The following is a 21,322-nucleotide window of genomic DNA, read 5'->3' on the forward strand; positions in this document are numbered from 1 at the left end:
GAACACGACTGGGCATTACTAGTCAGCTGGTCGCCAAGCAGTTGATGAATGAGCTAGTGATTGTAAAGCACAAATGAGCTAACTAATTATATATGAAAAATATAACTTTATTAGTGGTAAATACATTCAATCATGCTAAACCAAACATGTATAACCTGCTATAATGCTTTATAATATATATTGTGCTGCAAGATATATTATTGCAATCTATTTTAAATCATATTATGCATCATGTTACAATTTATTCCAAAAGCAGCAGTGTATTTTGTATTTGGAAATCGTGGAGCAGACATTAGGACTCATTTAAAGTTGTGTTGTGTTCCCACCTGTTGAATGCAAGCCCAATATTCACTCCGCTTTGACCTTTGTTTTGGTCTCCGCCTACTCCTGAGGAAAATATTCTGGTCTTTTGCAATTAGATATTCAGCTTTCTGGGAAGATGGCGTATTGTGTGTTTACTGAAGCTTTTTTTGATGCGCCTGCTGCTAGAATCAGGGTTGATTTAGAAACTAAACAATACAGTAAATGTACTGTGCTTAAATCAAGTTTAAATATTGTGTTGAGCTGCAGAGTTGGGTGATAATTCCTTGCGAGCCACACCTTTCACATTGCATGCGGTCATATGATTTATTGTTAATATTGTTAAATACTGATCGGTGAAGCTTTAATGACAATTTAATGACAAAATCTTTTATAAAGTGGTATCAAATGAATGAGACAAGAAAGGTATTGTTAGACACATAAAGAGCACAAGACTGATAGGGCTCAGCAAAAATACTGTGACAGGCTGAGTGGCTGTGGGAATAATCATGTGAACGTAGGAGGCCAAGGCTGAGTGCTGCATGCTAAACCCCAGTGTTGAGACACCGACACTCCCATACTTGAGGACACAATCTGAATCATGATGAAGCTCATACAAATGGAGGAGGCTTCATTGTGGGTCAACCTTTCACTCTGTGAAACTAGGGGGGCCCTGAATGCTCCTCAGTGTTCAGTCACCCGTGAAGACCTGCACCCTGCTTGATTCTCACTGAGGAAGGAGTTCTCAGGGATGAAGGTCTGTGCCCAGGCCTAAGCACCACTTACACTTACTCAACGGCCTGAGAAAGCAGGCTCACCACACCAGAGCAGAGGAAGCCAAATGGGTGTGTGGAGTGTCCCATATGAGGTGTGACTGATTGTCAAGGTCACAGTCTGTTGGAAAGGAGAGGGAAGCCAAAACAAGAGAATATCCCTGAATATTTTGCTGCCTTCGTGGAAAAAGCTGTAACATTTGACAGCGATTACAACAATAGAGACCGAGAGTCTTGTAAACACTATTTTGGCTATTTGTTGCAGCCACTCAGTTGATATCATTCCAACGGACTGTGGTGGCATTACCGACCTAGATTCAAATGCAGGACATCTTCATAGGCCAACCAGCTTTCATGTTTGGAGTGCTGAATCCAAGCCATTGATTGGTTTACAAAGAACCGCACTACAAACCCATTAAACAGATCCATTCACATGTTTGCTGACCCATTTCCCTCTGCGAGTCTACAGGAAAAAAAAGCATTACAAATTCTGTATGACTTTGGCTGAACAATTCAGCATGATTTATTTACAGTCAATACATCTAAATTAATGCCTCAAACTCACCCTCTAGGAACAGCTAATACATACATGTAATGATTAAACAAACCAATACAACTAACATGAGCCGTTCAGTTGCATTCCTAAGAAAAAAACTCTCTATGCAATGGAAAAAATGAATGTGCTAACTGTCTTTATTCATTATAGAAAAATATGTGGACAGTGAAAAGGAAAACCACAATGGGCTGACTTATAATGAGCCGTGTGCTTTCTTTTGGCTCTGTCAAAAAGCCATAAACTAAGAAAAATCCATTTTTCTCCAGCATCATTGTGTACATAGCTGTAATAAAAATCTCCAGTACACTCAGTGTTTTAGTAGAGTGAAGGTTAAACAGCATTTAATTATTTTATGGTATCATATTTAAATAAAGGCTTTTTAACCTTTATACTTGAACAAGTGCCTTGGATGTTTCTCTTTTAGTGCACGTGCCTGTAACCCTTAAAAGGGCATTCACCATTTAAGCATTGCTCTCCTATAAACAGTTAAACCGGACAGTTTAAAACAAAAAGTACCAACATTGACGCAGCAGAACCTGGCACCTACTTTACCCACAATGCAACTTGACTGTGTACAGTTGGGTCTGAAATGTGGATGTGTTATGCTAATAGTGGCTAATGTAGCTTTGGGCTCAAAGCCTCAAGCAGAGATGAAGAGCCAGCTACAAAAGGTACGGTAAAGTCACTTCTCTTTAACTCTACAACCGCAGATTATTTTCATTTTCAGACCAGATATTCATCGTTCTTATGACCTGCCATCCTCCAACTTCACAAATCAAATCTTATAAGCAACCACTGCATCTGTTTGTGGTGCAAAATATCATCCCACAGACCAACACATTGCTGCTGGATTTCTTCAGCATGAAGAAGACTTAAATTCTTGCAGCAGAAATCCAACAATGCTATTCAATTTCAACCATTTATAATAGAGACATCATTTGTGTTGTATTTTCTTCCACTGTACATATTCCAGATTGTATTTTTTTCTCCAGTGTAATTACGTTTGACCAAACAATGCCCACGGTATTTGACTCAGCACTTCTCTAATTACATGTTTGTGTTAGTATCGTGTTAGGTCTGGAAATGGAGCAACACTCACTGGTGCCTGGCAGTCATGTTTTTCCTCTAAAAATGACTTCACAGCCCTGACTCTCTGGACTCTCCACAGCCAATGTGGTTGCAGGGAGAGTGAGAGACACAGATGCTTCGTATTATCCAGGCTTCCTAGCTCACAGTACCTTGGAAACTACCACAATGGCTTGGCCGGACAGAAAACCAATGCAATATCAAAACCTAAAGACTAAGAATTTCATAATTTCAGTCTGGAGTCAAAAGAGCAAATCAAAGCCAGGAAACAGAAACCTGGAAGAGAGTGACAGAGAGAGGTAGAGAGAGGAGGCGTTTAAAGCTGTACCCCACCACCCTCCAATCAGGCCATGAACTCCAGCCATTTTAGAGAAAAGTAAAGGTCTTTGCATAATTGTTTGTTTTTCTTTCAGTGAGCACTAAATATTTTAATGATACTGGTCTGGAAGAGGCACGACTGTCTTTGTGGTCTGCCACGCTTACATTATGGAGCCAATGAGCCAGCCAAGAGGTACTGCATGCAAACACCTCTCCATTATCCTGTTAGAATAATGCTACATAATAACCTCTTGTCTTTTCAATATATTGTAATTATACTTTGCCAAGAATTGGAGGGTAATGAAAATACCCAGCTACCCCGGAATACTTGGTCCGCAAGAAAAATCTGAGGGTTTAAAGCACATTTTTTATTTCCCAAAATTGGACAACACAGATTATTAAGCACTTTCTCTGGAACAGACGAGTCTCGGGGGTTCAACTTATATAGCGAACATGTTAGTAAGCTCACTATTCCCACATCTAGCAGATATGGCGCAATATTTTCATTAGCATATTAGCATAGCCATATCTAGTTGTTTAGGTCCTAAATGTTGTCATTTGGCGCTGAATACAATACAGTGAATGGTTTCAGCTGACAATAGCTGGAAGCAACTAAAACCAAAACAATGAGCTGAAAGTCACTATAAGTCAAGTGATCATTTTTTGTGAGTTTTCCGTGCGCCTCCGAGAGCCATTTGAAATGTATGAAGGTCCATTAAACTGCACTGAGAGAACAAATAAATCCCACAGGGACTTCCCTTAGTGGGCGTTAATCCTCTAAATACAATACGTATCACCATAAGCATTTATATATTTAGCTTAATACAAAGAGCACTGAGTTGCCTTTTATGCTACTTGAGTGACCGGACAGCAGTCAGTTTGAAGCAGCTTATTTGTTTTATCTTGCACTACAGATGCGCACATAATATGTCGATTTAGTTGTGAATTTTATGTTGGCGAATGAAACATCACACACACACACACACACAGTTATTTGTCATTACCTTGCCACGAAAATAACATCATACATGAAAAACCTGCTCCTGTAAAATGTATCATGAAGGCCTGTGACGGCGGTAGACATATTGTTTGAGACGTGGGTACAAAATGCTGAATCACATCAAATTTAGCATTACATTTATACGGATATTTGTAAGGGAAATCTAGCACATCATGTCAGGTAGGCCTAGATATTATGTGAAAGCAACATATTTCTAATTTGATGTCTCATATATGTCATTTTTACACTGACGAGGATTTCCACACCTCACATTCTCACACTTCAGCTGCTGTGATGGCAAATAACCTCATTTTCCTACTTGTTGCACAGGGCATAAGCATGTGAACACACACACACACACACACACACCCCCACACACACACACACAATAGAGACATAATGAAGCACAGAGACATGGAGACATCAGACTAGACTCTCCAGCTAATCTTGAGGTTGCTTCCCATGAACAGCCCCCACCCTCCTCTGTGTCTGCCCCAGCTGCTGGGATTTCTTTCTCTGCGTCGCTCCCGCCGGTCCTATTGTCCTCCGCCTCATGCTGCCAACCTCTCACCCCTGACCCAAGACTCTACCCTTTTCAAACCCTCCAGCCCCGTTCCCCCGAACCCTCATTAGAAAGGGCAGAAACCTCCTCCTCTGAGCTCCAGCCGGCACTACTCAACAGACCAGCCAGTCAGACCCCACCATGTCAGGATTCATCCTCAGCACTATGACAACAGAGCAGATGACAGAGAGATCAGTTTAATGCCATTGTTCCGCAAGGCTGTCCTCTCGTGACTTGATGCCCTGTGTGCTGCAGCTGGATCCTGGAAGGACATAGAGTCGGCCCGTAACCTGAACCTGACACTTCCACCCCTGCAGAGATGTGTTTGTCCTCAGATTTGGGAATGGAAGGAGTTAAGACATGGACTAAGTGCTTAACAATAAGTGGAAAAAAAACTGTTCATCACACGAGAAAGATAGAAGCTAATCTCTCTAGTGGTTGGTATACTCTCCCCCAGGCTGACCTCTGTGAGAGTGGGTCAATCCATTACTTTATTGCTTTAAGCACTGATAGGCAGTTTTCCAACAGCAGAGACTGTAATAACATTTCGTCCATCACACTGGAAATTATTAAGCATCCACTGTGATGCTGAAGTAGAACCCATTTATGGCACCAGCTGATGTGATGCAATCACTACATCATCTAAACATTTACACTCTCAGGAATGTATTCTGCGCACACTCCACCACTCAAACGATATGGATGTAGACATAAATAGATGATGCATACCGCACACACAACCACTGCTGTGATAATATATTAAAATAGTCCAGTGGGTAATATTTAGGCGGCTCTATTGGCAGAAATATAATATTCATAGGTATGTTTTTAGTGTATAATCACATGAATACAGGATGAATATATTTGCATGTCTTACTTGTTTCTCAGCTACCAAAGTTTCTCTTTTGTGCTTGGAAGGGGAGGGTGAAGTTAGGGAGTTATGGTCTGCAATTACACCACGAGATGCCATTAAATCCTCCACACTGGGCTTTTCAAAGAGAGTTGTGTTTCTTAAATCATCAATCTTAAATTTGGTGTTCATGTGTTCAGACCACTTTGGCCCTTGACACACACAGAAACTATTGTCATAATTTCAAAATGTCCTAACTGTCAAAAACACTCACAGGATGAGTCACCCATGTGCCATACCTCAAATACAAATTTAAAAAGCATACATTCTAAACCTGCCCAGCAATAGCAAACACAAGGCAAACACTGTATACCTCACATGCCATGAAAGGACTTCACATTATGCACTCGTCTACAACCTTTTGTGCACTTTTCAGACTTGCGCTGTACATTCCAGATGCTCCGTTCCTTCACTACATTACTTTCCCATTTTTCAGCTGTGGCCACTCTATTGTTACAGTAATGTTTTCCCATAGAGTAGAGGTCAAAAGCTAAGATGACTTATGAGGCCTCTCAGTGGTGGAGCTGTAATATTAACACTGCTAACTGATCTCTCCTCTGGTCTGTGTGTGGTTACGGGATCAAGCTGTTTTTCAGACAGAAACATCTGGGATTTCCTCTCTCCTGAAGCTGCCGTTAGCTGGTATTTTGCTCATTTCTCTCCTCCAAAGTGAACCTAGTGACACAAAAGCCTTAAAAAAACATGAAGTGTGCAAATGGTAAAAGCATCACACAATACTAAATGACTCAGTTGTGTGGGTTGAGAGTATTCTGAATGTTGAATACATTTAATTTCTTTCAAATTCGGCATTGAACAAGTTAGGCAAATTGAAATCCATCTTCTCAAACCCCCAAACAGTCTGTCTGTGAAGCAAACAGTCTCCCCAAACACTCTCCCTCAGCTATTGGGTTTCCTGCAGCTGTCGCTTTATTAAAGCTCAGCTATTGCAGATTTTCATCTGCTTGGCAGAAGTGCCTCTTCCTGCTGATCAAGTCTTTCTCCAGAGGATAATAAGCAGACAATGAAAACTCTCCCTTGGAAATCTTTTTTTTTTCTTGGGCAGGAAAGTGATTCTTGGCGAGAAAGAGAGAGAGTGTGTGTCCAGTGGCCTCTAACTCTGGTTTCAGTGTGTCACATGCATCACCACATCACAACAACAAGAGCAAAGAGGAGTCATGTGCATTTGATGCAACATCTTAGATAACCAACACATTAAGCTGTGAAGAAATAAGTTTTGTTTTTGGTACAGTATTGTCACAAAAAAAATATCTTTGCATTTTACACATTATCCTGAATATAGAGAATAGAAAAAAAAGTCATAAGGGGTTACATGGGTATTCATTTAAATTCCTGCTTAATTCATCCCAAGCATAGCATTTGGCTGCACCCAAATGGTCTCAGGCTGTCTGGCACGGCTCTTCATATGGTGAACATTTCTCATTGGTGTGCCGGGTACCCCAGATGCTTTTGTCTTACGGTTGTTTAGCAGCTGCGTAAAAGCGCAGAGGACAAAGACCTATCTGTGGAGGGTTGAATACACTCAGTGGGCACACAGCCAACAGCTCAAACCTACAGGCTCCCACAGTTGAAAAGCAGACTAATGCATTCTGCTCTAACTCCTCACAGATGATCCTACAGGGAAATTAGCTGGAGGTCCTATTATCTCTTCTCATTTCACCTCGCTACTTTCACATGTGAACTGTGGTCATATCGAGCCCCTAAATAATTATCTACATAGGAGTTTTTGAAACATAGAAAGAATACTGGGACTTTCTCCCAAAACGGGAAGAACAAATACATTGTGGTGAAAGAACCAAACAACTTAGCTGACACATCTGACACCGTGTGCAAAAAATCTACGTAGAATCTTTGACGACTTCAATAGGTTTCTGAAGGGAGTTTCTGAGGCCTTTATTTACTTGTCAATTATCAAGCCAAAAGATCTGAAATGTGAACAAAAGGGAATTCTAATAAGCGAAACACAACTTGGCTAACCTACCACAATAGACAGAAACACCTGTTGATCGACCGCATGTCCAAACCTACTTGTCTTTGAGCCTTACTATTTTATTAATGGAGAAATCTTTTTTCTACATCAAAGTTTCAAAAAGTTGGTCGTCAGCAAGTCGGCAAACATTATCCTTAAAGGATAGGACCACAGTGTTTTAAGTCTGGTCATGTTTTAAGTCAGACTAGAAAAATTATTAACCTTAAGGCCTGGGTGCTCAAAACCAACTAGTTCGTATGACATGCAAAAGTGTTTTGGAGGCAGGGTGAAAAGCCTGCCATCATAGAGAGCGGCGAGATGTAATAATGACTTGAAATAGGAATAAGGGCTCTAAAAGGGACAGTCTTTCCTTTAAGGTATTTAAGTGCCCTCATTTGTACATGACAGAAGAAGTTGTCTGACATGAGGATATGAAAAACCTTTATAAAACCTGGCCAATTGCTGCATGAAGTGGACTTGCCTGTAATCAGTTTCAGAAATGGACAAAAAAGGAAAGGAAAGGCGTTTCAGACACTGTTTGACCCTCCGACAAGCACCCTCTTTGAAGCCTACGGACACCTTAAGTGGGCGTTAATATCAAAAACAGCTCTGTGTTAAAATAACGCAAGGGGGTGCATTGGTGCGGGCATGGTGCTTCAGGTTGATGAAATGCAATCCAGTAAGTGAAGTTTAAGTAATTGGACTGAGTTTTTTCACACAGGGCTAAAGTCGGCCTGAATGCCACTTTAGAGTGCAACTTCAGCATTTCACCCTTGTAGTCACCCCATGGCTCAAATCCTCTGGCCTAGATCCTGGCCATAGAGGAATTAGTTACATGTAGCATAAGTCTCCCTGTAACAGCCATGATTCTGCACTGTAAAAACACTAACTTAAATTAGATTAGATTTTTGGCATGAAAAACTATTTAAAGTTGTTAGGACTTTAGAATATAAATAATTAACATTTGAGTCAGTAACTTAAGTCAGTCCAGCAAACCAAGCTATTTGTTCTGTTCAAAGTGGTTGAGTGAGCTATTACTACTTAAGTCTTTCAGATGCAAGACAATCCTAATCCCTCATCCTAGCAAGTACCCTTCAAACAGGGCCAGGACATGTTTTTTTCTGACTAGTACACTAACTTGTCATTACAGTATTACAGCTTTAGGAGTAGCTGGGTTGACATTAATGGCTAAAACCAAAACACTAGCACTAACTGTTAAGCTGGGGGGGAAATTATGGTCACAAGGCATCTGACCCAAAGAGGAGCAAACAAAGGACCTCATTTTGGGTATCCTCGCAGTGTTGGAGGATGATGATAGCCAAGCTCCTGCAAGTGTCGTAAACGTCGTTGTTATTGTATAAGAAGAGATCATACTTCACGATCTCCCTGACCTGCCAACGGCCTTTGCCTACCTCTGTGGGCTGATATACTCTTTAAACCACCAGTACCCCGAAGAACTGAGGTACACATTTGAAACCATTCAGAAGCTTTTCATGGGACTTGGAACAAATCTGCAGTTACAGTGTACTTGGCATTGTTGCAAAGGATTTTATATGTATCAAAGTTGTTACAATGTGAAATTATAAATTACTTCAACTTGGAGTTGAGTTCAGAGAACTCTGAATTGAAAGCTGAGCAAACTCAAAAGCAAAACTTAAAAAGTTTAGTTTAATTGCCTAACTCGTAACTTTGCTGAAGTTTGTTGCCTTAAAATTTTAAGTTCTCCCAAATGTTTCTTTTTTACAGTGTGTGTAGAGCAGTGTTCAAGTGTCACACTGTTCAATGACGGCATTGTGATCTATTTACTTGCTTACACAAGAATGGCAAGAGAAAACAGGTCATTCTGGGAAAACATTATTGACTATATAATCAATGTCTCCTGCTCATGTGATATGGAGAGAGTGAATCAAGGCAGTTGCAGTGTTTTTTGGTGCCGGAACAAATTTGGTCATATTGAGTTCAGTAATGTGGTTTACTGTAGATAGCGGAAAATCCTACAGTGGGGCTTAATGCCTGTTGAAAGAGTGAGTGAATGTCCATGAGCTGCACAGGCTCTTTGCTTTTGCCAACCTATTATTTCCTAGAGGCCTTCTGGAACAATCATCTGACTGTGAACAAAACATCGATACAGATTGCTGCTCTGCTGGAAAATATCACCTCTGCACTCCATATACATGCATTAATGCAAACGTATTGAAAAACTGGAGAAAAAATAGACATTATTATGCATGTGTTTGGCAGTTTAACCTTGAAAATCATGTTTTTAAGAAGTCTTGCATATAAGATAAAGGCCAGATTGTGTCCTTGACATATTTTATACCACACCCGGGTTCAGCTGCCTGTGCATGCCTGAAAGCCAGTGGTCTTTTGCAGATAGGGTATTTTCAGATATTCAAATGACATCCTGCTTCTACTATGTGGCAGTGTGACTGTCTGTAACAAGGGTGAACTTGCTTACACGCTCAGAGTCACCCACGCACCCACTTGCATCCCTTCTGTTCAACTGTGAATAGGCTTTTAGTAAAAGTGACGGCCAAGGCACATGCTTGAACAAGCATCCCCACTCAGGAACTTCTATTCCGATCATTTCATGTCACAATACTCAATGGCCCTCTTTGTTGTCTGAGGAGTTATTAAGCTCAACAAATTAACATGACTGCTCCGGGAGACCTGCAGCGCTGGAGAAGAACAAAAAAACCGAAAGTAGTGAAGATGAGAGAGGAAGGGAGACCCAGAGAGAGAGACGAGGGAGATTTCAGAGGAAACAAAGTGGAGCAGGAAGGGAATCAGGAGATGAATTAAGTTTTGATTGAACTATGTAAAAGGGGTCTCTTTTTTAGAGCTGCACAGTTGCAAAAAGTACTGTAGGGGCCTCATCTGCTGTATAATTACCAAAGATGCTCAGTCATATCCTATGCCAAATGGAAAGAAGCCCAGAAATCATGTAACTATGACAGCAACTACCTCATTATGGAGGATATTCAGTGTAATTAATGATTGCAAACCAAAGACGAAAAGCAATTTAGGAATTATTGATGGTGACATAAAAACGGTGGGATCTGTCATAAAAAGGTTAGTGCATACTTCCTTTGGACTGAACCACATTTTAGACTTGGGAAGGGATTTTTTGTAGTTAACGAGAATGCTTTGATGCTTCAAACAAACAAACACAAAACAGAAAAGTTAAATTTTGCTCTCAGCACCCTTTGACCATCTCTGCAGTGACTCATTCTTGCAGTCTTGTGTTTTTCTCTTGGAAACAGAGGCATGCACATGACCTAGAGTTTGCCTCAGTGGATAATATCGCCATGAGTCAACTGAAAGCAGGGAGGAAATTATCTGACTTTCTGTTATTGCTCTGCCATTGGTTGACAAGTTGTTGATTCTGAGAGCGCAAAAACACCTCAGCTGGCACAGCATTAGCAGTCATGGGTCTTTCCTCTCCTCAGACTCAGGATGCCGGGTCACAGTGCACACACAGTCCACCACATGTGTCTGTGACAGTGATCGCTGCTGATGTGGGAGCTAAATAATCAGACACTTTCCAGTCATCCTAGCTCAGATGGAGGAGGAATGTGCAATGTTAAAGAGCACATGACAGCCGACACCACGGAGACACTTCACAGGCACACATGTAAAAATCATTACAAAGGACATTGTCCAACCCCTGTGTGTGGGGAACAGACAGAAGATTTTATCATGAAGTCTTCATTCTAATCATGAGATTAACATTTAGGCCTCTAGTTGTCCACTAGCAATAACAGCTGTGGGGTTAAACAACATGTTTAATTAAAGACACATTCATGTCAGGTGTGATTAACTGTCTTTTTTTTTTTTTAAATACTCAAAAACAATGATGTTACATTTGGATCTGGTTTGCATCCAGCCCTGGTGGCCTTTTCCACAAGACCACCACACTGATACAAAACAGTCTGGCTTGAAGGTTCATAAGTTTCCATAAGGAAAACCAATCTTTCCTTTTTTTTTTTTGCAATCACAATCTGGCTCCAAGAAGAACAGACAGTGTGCAGTTTTGTGTCTATAATTTGCTGTATTTGATTAGTTGAATCTCCTGTCATAAGACATCATTAAATGTCATTCAACTGTATCTGTGAAAGACATAAATTAAAGAGATTGTTCATTTTCTCTGCAGTATGAGAGCTTCAGAACTATTCAATGCGTCTTAAACTCTGCTTATGTTTGACAGCTTTCTTCTCTACAGCTCAATCTGCAGCGAGGGAAATTTATGAAGCTTTCCTTGCAGGCTTTTCTTGCTAAAATTAGTACGATCATCACATGCAAGAAAACATTTTTATCTTCAGGCCAACGCTTTTCTCTTCAGATGTTGAAGTAGAACTGAAACTACATTGTTCTCCAGTGTGTTTAGTTATCATGGAGGCTTCTTGGCAACCAGATTCTGTTGGATGGGTAATTGTCACAGGACTAACACCAAGTACCTAACAAGATATTTGTGGAAAATAACTTGTTGTCTCCCTCTGAACTGAGCTCAGCGGACTGACGCCAAGTTATCCTCCCACATCCTTCACACGGGCCAACACGCTGTTAAACCGTTCACCGCAAGGACAGAGGAGAATCTCTCTGAAAAACATATGGCCCCTCTGCGAGGTGAAGGTCACTGTAAGATCAAATCAGACTTAAGTTATATAACCTCAGTCTGAATGACATCTTCACTTTGCAGCTCCACACACAATCAGCCCCGGGACATCCTGTTTATTTTGGGCTTGAATGTCTTCATGAACACAGTTAATCAATTTCTCTGTTTTTAAAGCTATTTCACACGAAACACAGTAAATCACAGCGCAGCAGTATGATATCCGTTTCTCTGACACAACAAAAGGCGACCTTTACAGCAACTACCAAGTCTCCAAATTAATCCCCTCATGTCCACAACAGCAGGCTACACTATTTCTCCTGAAAGGGCCATGAAGAATCACTGAATATAAAATGGGAGCTTTAGCGAATGGACAATGCACAAAGGTTGATTGCCATGCAGAGTAATATCCTCTATGAGACAGTGAAAGAGGGTCTGTGGGGAATTAGTTCACAGGGTATCCACTCTGGAACTTGCAATTCAGTGAACTTCTCTCTCTACATTAAGAGCCACTGAAGTCGCACAAAGGAGCAGCTCCAAATTAGGAGCACAAAGACGCCTCTGTGAGGAGCTTCAGAGTGAATTAATGAGCATTGATACACATTCGCACACAGTGTTCTTCCCTGCCCTCAGCTGCACCGCCGCAAACAACACAAGCCAATATATGCTACCCTGAAGGCGACACAAAACTGAAGGAACCAGCTCAAAATAGAGGAACAGCAACTACTGGATCCATCCTGTGTCGTTTTACTGTCAAATATCTAGTCCAGTGCAGGATGAGAACAGTTTGGAGTGAAAGCTGAGTGTTTTTCCTGTCTATTTTCCCCATCTGCTGCACATGTTACCACTGTGTCAAAGTCTTAAAAGTTGGTATGAAGTTACTAAACATCCATGAGCATGGGCGCCTCACTCCTCCCATGCATCAACCAGGTTGGGAGCACAGATGGCCGACACTTGTGACTGATTTAAAGATGGGAAGGTCTCAGCTCAGCCCTTCAGATAGCAATTACAAGCTCTGGCATAACTCACACAGAATGTGGATTGCTTCATCTACGGAGCATCTGACTAATACAACATGTTGCCTGCTTTTTCCAGTAACTTTTACTCAAGTCTTTACCAGCATAATACTGTGCAGTTAGGTTAGGAAACCCCACCACAACAACATTACCATCACCATTATCAATCACTGCTGGCCATAGACTGATAATGATTTTTAAAAAAGGCTGAAAATAGGTTTTAATCAAACTGTACAATTCAGCACTAAGGCACAGCTGAAAGCAGAAGTAAGAGAGACAGTGGAAGCAGCAAGTTGATCTGGATTAAACACCTCCACAGACTCGCACAGAGTTGACTGCAGGAATCCTGATAGACTTAATCTCTCTAATCGCTTTCCTCAAGTTGCTTCAGCAGGCTGCTCTAATGCCGACTCTCATGAAAAGCGGGTCAGGTAAACAGGCTGCTTCTGCAGCACCAGTAGTCCTACAAGTTGGACTAAGTTTGAGTTTAAAACAATCGGCGCGCCCTCAAAAGTTGGAGCGACCATAACAAAGTATGAAGCATGCTGTCATGACGGGGGGAAAAGCGATATTTATATCCGTTTTACAGCCACACAGGGGGGTTTCGTTGGTTAAAAGAAGGGGAGGAAAAAACTTACCCATTTTTGTAAGTTTTTCCAAAGCGTCTGAAGTGAAGCGATCAGCAGAAAGTTGAGCCCCGGCTACACTGATGTTGCGTCCTGGGATGCACACTGGCCGCCTGGCTGCCCAAACACTCAACGCTGCGTCCCTTTGGAGACAGCCCGTCTGACGTCACCACAGAGGGGATTACTGATGGGAGGACGGAGCTCCCCCCTCCTCCCTCCCTCCCTCGCTCCTCAGCCCTCCTCAGCCCTCATCAGGAAGTTTCACTGGTCACTCATGAGCCACTTTATCTGGAAGCATTCCCTCCAACCTGGCGCGCAAGGTCCTCCAGTAAACAGATACGGGCTGGGATGTATCAGAAACACTATCAGGAAGTCGATCAAATAAGCTGATATCAATCAGGATACAACTCAAGCGAGGTTTATCTTCACTATTGTTCACGACAAAAACACAATAGCACGCAATCAGGTCAGCTGGGACAACAAACATGAGGTTTTATCACAGGTCAGAAAGCAAAGTCTGGCTAGGCATTTGTTTATCAGAGACATGAATGAGCAGCAATCTGGAAGGTTGTTAAGCAACACATACTGATGATTTTTTAAAGGTAGTATTCAGAATCCTCTTATCTTCTCACCATCAGGATTTAAAAGAAAAATCCATCCATATGATCAAGATTTTTTTTTTCTAAGTTTCAAAGTAGCCAGAAAATGTCACATCTCCTTGTTTGAAAAATATGAACATATTGGTTTTGAATGAAAATAAAACTGATCATAAAGCCTTTTTAATTTTGTTTCACACCATAAACATGTGAATTCTGGCTTCTTTGATAAAACTGTTGCAACTCTGGAAATGGGTTAAAAATCTTTTTTCATTGTGCAACAGATGGGATACCTTGGTGCTTAAAAGAGTCATTAAGAATTCTGGATATACCTTCAGACCAGCAGTCAAGTCACATATGCTTTGCTCTGTGACTTGAATGTAATGCTAATAAATGAAAAGGACAAACTGGGGCTAGACTGCTGTCCTCTGAAGGGTTTAAAAAGGTTAAAACGAGCAAAACAAAAATGGACAAAAGAGTTTGACTTTTAGTACACCCATAGTAATCTACACTTGTACACACATATATATTTATTGTAGTTGAAACCCTTTTGCATACCCATATATGCATGGGTGCATAAGTTGTCTTATTTTAAAGAGATCTCTCATGTTTGACATTACTTCTGTGGACTGTGGAATAAATCGCAGTCTTTCACAAAGATGAGGCCTTTACAGAAACAATGCCAATCACCATCAATCCAGTGTGCTGGTATCCGGTATCCAAGGAGTTCTGAGCACCCCCTAATCCAATCCAGCCTATTCACTGGTGGCCAAGTGGCAAGTCTCAATGGGTTGTTTCATGGCCAAACAGGGCATCTGCCCAACATAGCAAACACAAAAGCCTCCGAAAGGCAAATATTTAACTGGTCAACTTCAGCTTTACAAAGACATCATCATATTTTCCAAAATATATTTTTCATTTTTAATCCACTGTGCACATTGATTTATTCTTTTTTGTTTGCCTTCCATGTCACTTTTTGGCTGCAAGTCAGGTTTTCTTTTTCTGTAAATCTGCGTGTGTGGGTGCAATACAGATCTGCAGTTCCTGCTAATATTCTCTCCAAACATATTGTGATACAAATCTGTGAGTGGCCAACATGGCACCTGGGATAAAGACATATATTTTATCAGTTATTTAATATATTTTTGTATTTTTTTAAAGCTGATGTTATCATTCAATGTCAATGCTGCAAGTGTCCAATTTCTTTTCTTATTTTCCTCATGTGGCGTAAACCACAGACAGTACGCTGTGTACCATACAGAATACATCAGATTGTCATTAGAAATCTGCATCTCCATTAACTTGAGGTCCCACTGCTGTCTGGTGTGTTTTTTCACTTGCTTTCTGTCCGTGTACATGAGCTGCATGTCAGTGTGTGTGAATAGAGGATCTGCATGGGAACATTCCAGCACTTTGCTGGCTGTTACAGCAGGCACGGCAGCTGGCAGACAGCAGGCATGCAACTGTTATTAGGGTGGACCATGGCAAAACAAAACACATCAGACAAAGCCTTTTTATCTGACATTAGACAGCGCATATGGCCTTGTCACTTACAGAGCAATACACCTGGGACATGACGTTTTACTGTCGGTGGATGCTGTATTCTGCAGAGAACCGAGAACCTTGGGATGTTCGTTAATTTGTTAAATAGCTTACAACAAAGGCAGTGGTGGCAGCATGGATACAGTATATACTGTGTGTCAGCAGCTAGTTTGCTCATAATTAAAGATTTATCACCTGAACATTTTTTTAATCATTGCAATGCAATCCAGATTAGTAACTATTGGGTGAAATAAAACGCTGCAAATGTCAGTTTAAATTCAATTCTGGAAATACTTTGTGAATAAAAATGAACTCTTAGCAGACCACCCAACACTTATTTATGCCCTGGACAGAGCTGTTTGGAGCTGTCACCCCACTGATTTATTGAGCGTTTGATTGGAGAAAACTAATATCTCAAATATCACATACAGGCAAAGTATAAGATACAGTTATACTCAGTGTTTTTCTTACCCAAGAGACAATATATGGAGGTACAGCACCTCTTGAAGCATTATTTCTCTCTTCTAATTCATGTTGTGTTTCTAATTAAGAATAAGCACAGTGAAACAGGGATGATGATGACAAGGCAGTAGAGGCAAATTGAGGTAATCCTGCAGCGTCTAATTGCAAATAAAGAAAAGCTGTTGAAGAGCTGTACCAAACACAACAGCCGCCATGGTTACAAACCACTGAGAAAATGGCAGACACCGGGAATGGGCTCAAAATGAGAGGCAGTTTAAGGCGTACTCACAGTGAAGTTGGCATCAGATTGAACGCTACATGACTTGGTTGGACAATTCTGGCCTGCAGAGCATTCTTTAATGTGTCAGCTCATAATGCAGTAGAGCAGAACTTGAAAGACAAAAACTCTCTCTCACATACTGGTGAAGAAATAACATGAAAGAGTTACAACATTTTTCAGGAAATATGCAGTCCAGTATTGAATGTGCTAAAGGTAATTTACTTGATTACTTCTTCTTTTTTTTTCAAATACCTCTAAACAGATGTCTTAAAGAGACATTGTGTTGCTTATGAATAAAGACTGGCTGCAACTGATGATGATATAGTCTGTTAAAGAATCACTTCATCATCATCATCAGTCATTTCTGACTTTCATGTTGAAGATAAGTTGAAGGGTTAGTTGCTCCTCAATGGTTTGGGAACATTCCTACCCCATAAAACCTTTCTTCTAAAAACTCTTGAACTAAACTTTTTTTTAAACTAAATTGTTCATTCCAAAGTAAATAACTTAATAGAAAATGAAGGCCAATGTGAATAAGTACACATGTTGTATTTACATGTCAAATCACATTCCTTTGAACTCAGAGAATACAATTGTTCCTAAGACTTTGACCTTGAAGTGAAGTGAACAACATATGAGGTTTAGTGTGGAATTAACATCTGGTTTAGTATTTGAGAAGAAGTGGAAAATAATGTTTCATTGCCATCTTAGGGAAAGTACAGAGGAAACATATTGTTTACCACTGCCCACAAAAGGCTATCAAAAGCGTTTAGTCTATTCAACTTGCCTATAAAACTAAATCCTGCTCACAAGTTAAAAACATATGCCACTTAGGGACAAAACATGTTTGTAATTGAGTCTTTTATCCAACATTTTTCTGCACAAATCCCCAACTCGACTGGGTTGATAATTTCTGATTATGTCAACTTTTATTGCATCTTAAAATTGGCCTCACTTACAAAGTAATATCTCGATGGGGTTTAACAAAACAAATGTTTTGGCGCGGTTTTGCGGGTGTGTCAGTCTCTGCTGGAGGTTCTGCAAACACAACTCATCACCAGTGCTTTTCAGTCAAAACAGACTGTGGCGAAGCGGTGGTGGTGCTGACCGACTTCAGCAGGTCAAGGGGAGTGATGAACATGTAAGCAGCGCTGAGCTCATGTAATTTATCGCCCCCAAGGCCCAAGGCAGAGGGCAGTCGCAAAAACAGCTCCACACACAGCTGGGGGCTGGGCAGGAAGTTACATCCAGGCTAGTTGTCTTCTCAAGCCCATGTGTTTAAGAGTGAAAAGAGTCGGGAGTGGCCATATTTGGAGGACTCAAATGGACAGACTTAACTCTGGGAATGGAAAAACAAAGAGCAACTATGCACACCCTTGTGACTCTGCCTCTAGAGATAATTGGGTTACTGCAGCTCTGTATATACAGGATGCTTCATGAAGAAACCAAGAAACATTCAGAGATAAAACATTTCATTACTGCACATGTAAAACATGGGGATAACAGAGATGGATAACAGAAAAGGAAGTTAGTTAATCCTGATCAGATACTCTTTCAAGCAAATATTACCCCAATACTGATGTAAACTACTGCTGAATTTCTTGACCACTCCCATCATTTGTTGGCTGGCAGCAGTGACCATGGGCAGGGACCACACTGCAGTGAATAATTTCCTCTAGCAGATCAAAGTTGGGTTTCAGGCTTCATTTTACAGGCTGTTTGAAACTGTTTCACTGATAAATGTGGTGTCTGAGAACATCACCCTTTAAAAAATGTTCTCCACTGTAACTGAGCTGGACAAGGACAACAGCTTCAACACTAGTCTATACTATGCTGCCATCTAGTGGAATTTTATATGGTTGCCCTGAAGTGCAAAGTAAAACAAACAAACATATTTTCTTTCATATTTTCTTGTTCATATGCACTTCCGCCAGTTGTGTTTGAACACAGCAAAATCTTCAAAAGTATTCAATTAATTACTGTTACATAAAAGAAAAGCGTGGCTTGCAGAAGACTGAAGAAATATCTGGCCCTGTTTCCTTTGGCTCATTCACTGCGTGAGAATATGCAAAGGTACAAAATCTTGCAAAATATGCAGCAGTAACTCACGCCTTTGTGAATATAAGATTGTCCCTTTTTCACAGAACACATTTGGACTTGTCACAGTAGGAAAAACACAGACGTAAATAATAAAATGAAACATGTCATGACTTACTGGGACACTTGAATAGAACCAAGTTATTAGTAACGTATGTGCTTTTGCTACTATAGTTACATATTGGACTAAATGAGGCTCCATCAGTGCAGCAGGTTCAGGAGAGTTTCTAATTCCTAAGCCCGTCCAAGAATATCAACAGTTTATCTTCCGAAACAGTCTCCATTCCTTAATGGAAGGAATTTAGCGAGATGATGGAAAAGTTTATAAACACAAATGCAGAGCCCATACACTCACAGAGGTCATGGAGCTGAACGGTGAGGATGTTCTCTGCAGTCATGCCAGGGTGAAGATGTTTGACCAGGAACACTACAGTATGTATAAACTGGTATGGGGTGGAGCAGTAAACAGATTCCCTAATTAAGATTCCCTAATTCATTTTGATTAAGCTTTTTCTATTTCCCACTTTTTTTGTATATAATGATTTGATTTTGTTGCTTGTTTGAAGAGTTTTAAAATGGTTGAGTATGCACTATTGTTGAATATATTATTAGTACAGACCTTGTTTTTAGTTTTAGTTCAGTTGTTTTGTTAATAATCTCTTTGTGTGTGCTTATGTTGTTTGTTTTGTGAGTCATGTGTGACTTGGCTGCTGTAACGCTGCAATTTCCCAGAGGGATTAATAAAGTACTCTATCTATCTAAATATGGCTGTGTTCTCTGAAATTATTATGTGTTTTGTCGAATTATGTCTGTGCTTTGTACATCAAGACCACTGTATTATTTGGGTAGTGTGGTGACATTTGTTATCACTCAATGACTCATAATTCATAATTTTTTCCATCATAATGCAGCACACCAGATGTAAAGTGCAGGTTAAAGCTGTGGGGACAAATACAGTATAAAACCAGACAAAGGTGTTATATTCACAAATTAATCAGAAGCTAACGTTTCTCCAGACAGAAATCTATTTGTGTTCAACCCAGACACTCACCCACCCAACAGTCTCAATCATTAGTTGGTTTAGACCTGCCTTGACAGAAGAAGACGGCTGCATTTAAATGGCTCACACAGCCTATACTGTCCGTTTGTCAGCAGATTAGTAGACGTTTTCAATTAACAGATGTGATTTTTCTTCATATCACAAATTTAGAAAGCCAAATTTCTCCAGAGGACTCCTGTTATGTTACTTGATGGATTAAGAAAGTGGTGCGCTCGAGTTTACCTGAGGGAAATTATCAACTCATTGGATGACAGGCGACTTATGTTGTTTGAATGGTATCACCTCCAAGCAGCTGCTCTCCTGTTGACTCTCCTGAGTCTGAAATTAAAGCATGTTGTGTGTGCATGTGTGTGTGTACTGTACATATCTGTCATTTCTGAACTGATGTACATTTTTTTTAATTATTAATCCAAGGCACAAGGAGCTGATTACTGGATTGTAAGAAAAAACTAGCTTGCATTTATTTCAACTTTTTATCATGCGCTCATACTTTTCTGATATTTTCTTATTGATGATTATTATCTGATATTTAACTTATTTTTGTCGGATAGTTTACTGATATTTTATAGATTTTTGGTGATATTTAATTATATTTTGTTATATATATATTTAACTCAGTTAAATAATAACTGAGTTAAATATAGTATAAATAGTAAAAAAAAAAAAAAAAGGGGGGGTTTTCTTGTATTTTAATTTTTTTAGAATATTTTTGTAATTATTTAGGTATTTTAATAAATTTTTTGGGGGATATTTTATTAATATTAGGAAAATATCTGAAAAAAATGGAAATGTTCAGAACAGTACGCTTTATAAAAACAAAATAAAAGCAGACTGCATGCTATCAAAGAATGACAAAATGTAGTGAAGGAAGTGATAGTTTTGACAGGATTTAGATGAAAGAGTGTTAACTGCTGCATTTGAAGCCCATCTGCTGTTGTACTGATTTTAATTCTTTAATAATGTATTCCCTTAAGTATAATTACTTTAACATCTTCTATTATCCCTGCAGATTCTTTTCTGTGTAACCTCTGTAAGTGAAACTGTGACAATTTGCCTCTCAATTCAAAAGAACGACCAGATGTTCTTATAGGGACATATGCAGTCACCAAATCAATATGTGTATGGATTACCATCAATATTTGTTCTATAAACATCTATCTTCAAAACTATTTTAATATGCCAATAATGTCAAATTGAATAGTAGCATCACTCAAGTTTTCTATTTAAGTAATGTATCATAGTGTCCATTTACAGGTTGATTACTCTCCACCAGTCTTAAACATAATTTCCCTGCCGTGTCTTTCCCAAACACAATCTCAATACTAATTAGAGATAAATGCATCTTCTCATATCTTATTCATTTGCAGGTTTGGTGACCTCCAAATGGTGATGTTTCAATGTGGTTTTGTACTTACTTCAACAAACAGGACATGATTTGCGGAGAAGCCATTAGTACTTATTAAAGTTGCACATTAATACACCGCAGATTGTAGGCTCCTTGCATTGTTTCGGGTAATTACTTATTTGCCAAATGAATTG

The 21,322-nt window shown here is 39.9% G+C and overlaps 1 protein-coding gene across 2 annotated transcripts in view; it reads right to left on the reverse strand.

Moving 5' to 3' along the window:
• Positions 1-13,911, reverse strand: part of gpm6bb (glycoprotein M6Bb) — a 31,085-nt gene extending 17,174 nt beyond the window's left edge. For both annotated transcript variants that reach the window (XM_035676265.1, XM_035676266.1), the window contains exon 1: positions 13,759-13,911. In XM_035676265.1, the coding sequence (XP_035532158.1) occupies positions 13,759-13,762 (4 nt within the window). In that variant the 5' untranslated portion in view covers positions 13,763-13,911. The remainder of the gene's footprint in view (positions 1-13,758) is intronic.
• Between the last annotated feature and the right edge of the window lie 7,411 nt (positions 13,912-21,322).

This window comes from Morone saxatilis, unplaced genomic scaffold, assembly GCF_004916995.1.
Source record: "Morone saxatilis isolate NCDOM2014 unplaced genomic scaffold, NCSU_SB_2.0 Contig5, whole genome shotgun sequence".
Lineage (NCBI taxonomy): Eukaryota > Metazoa > Chordata > Actinopteri > Moronidae > Morone > Morone saxatilis.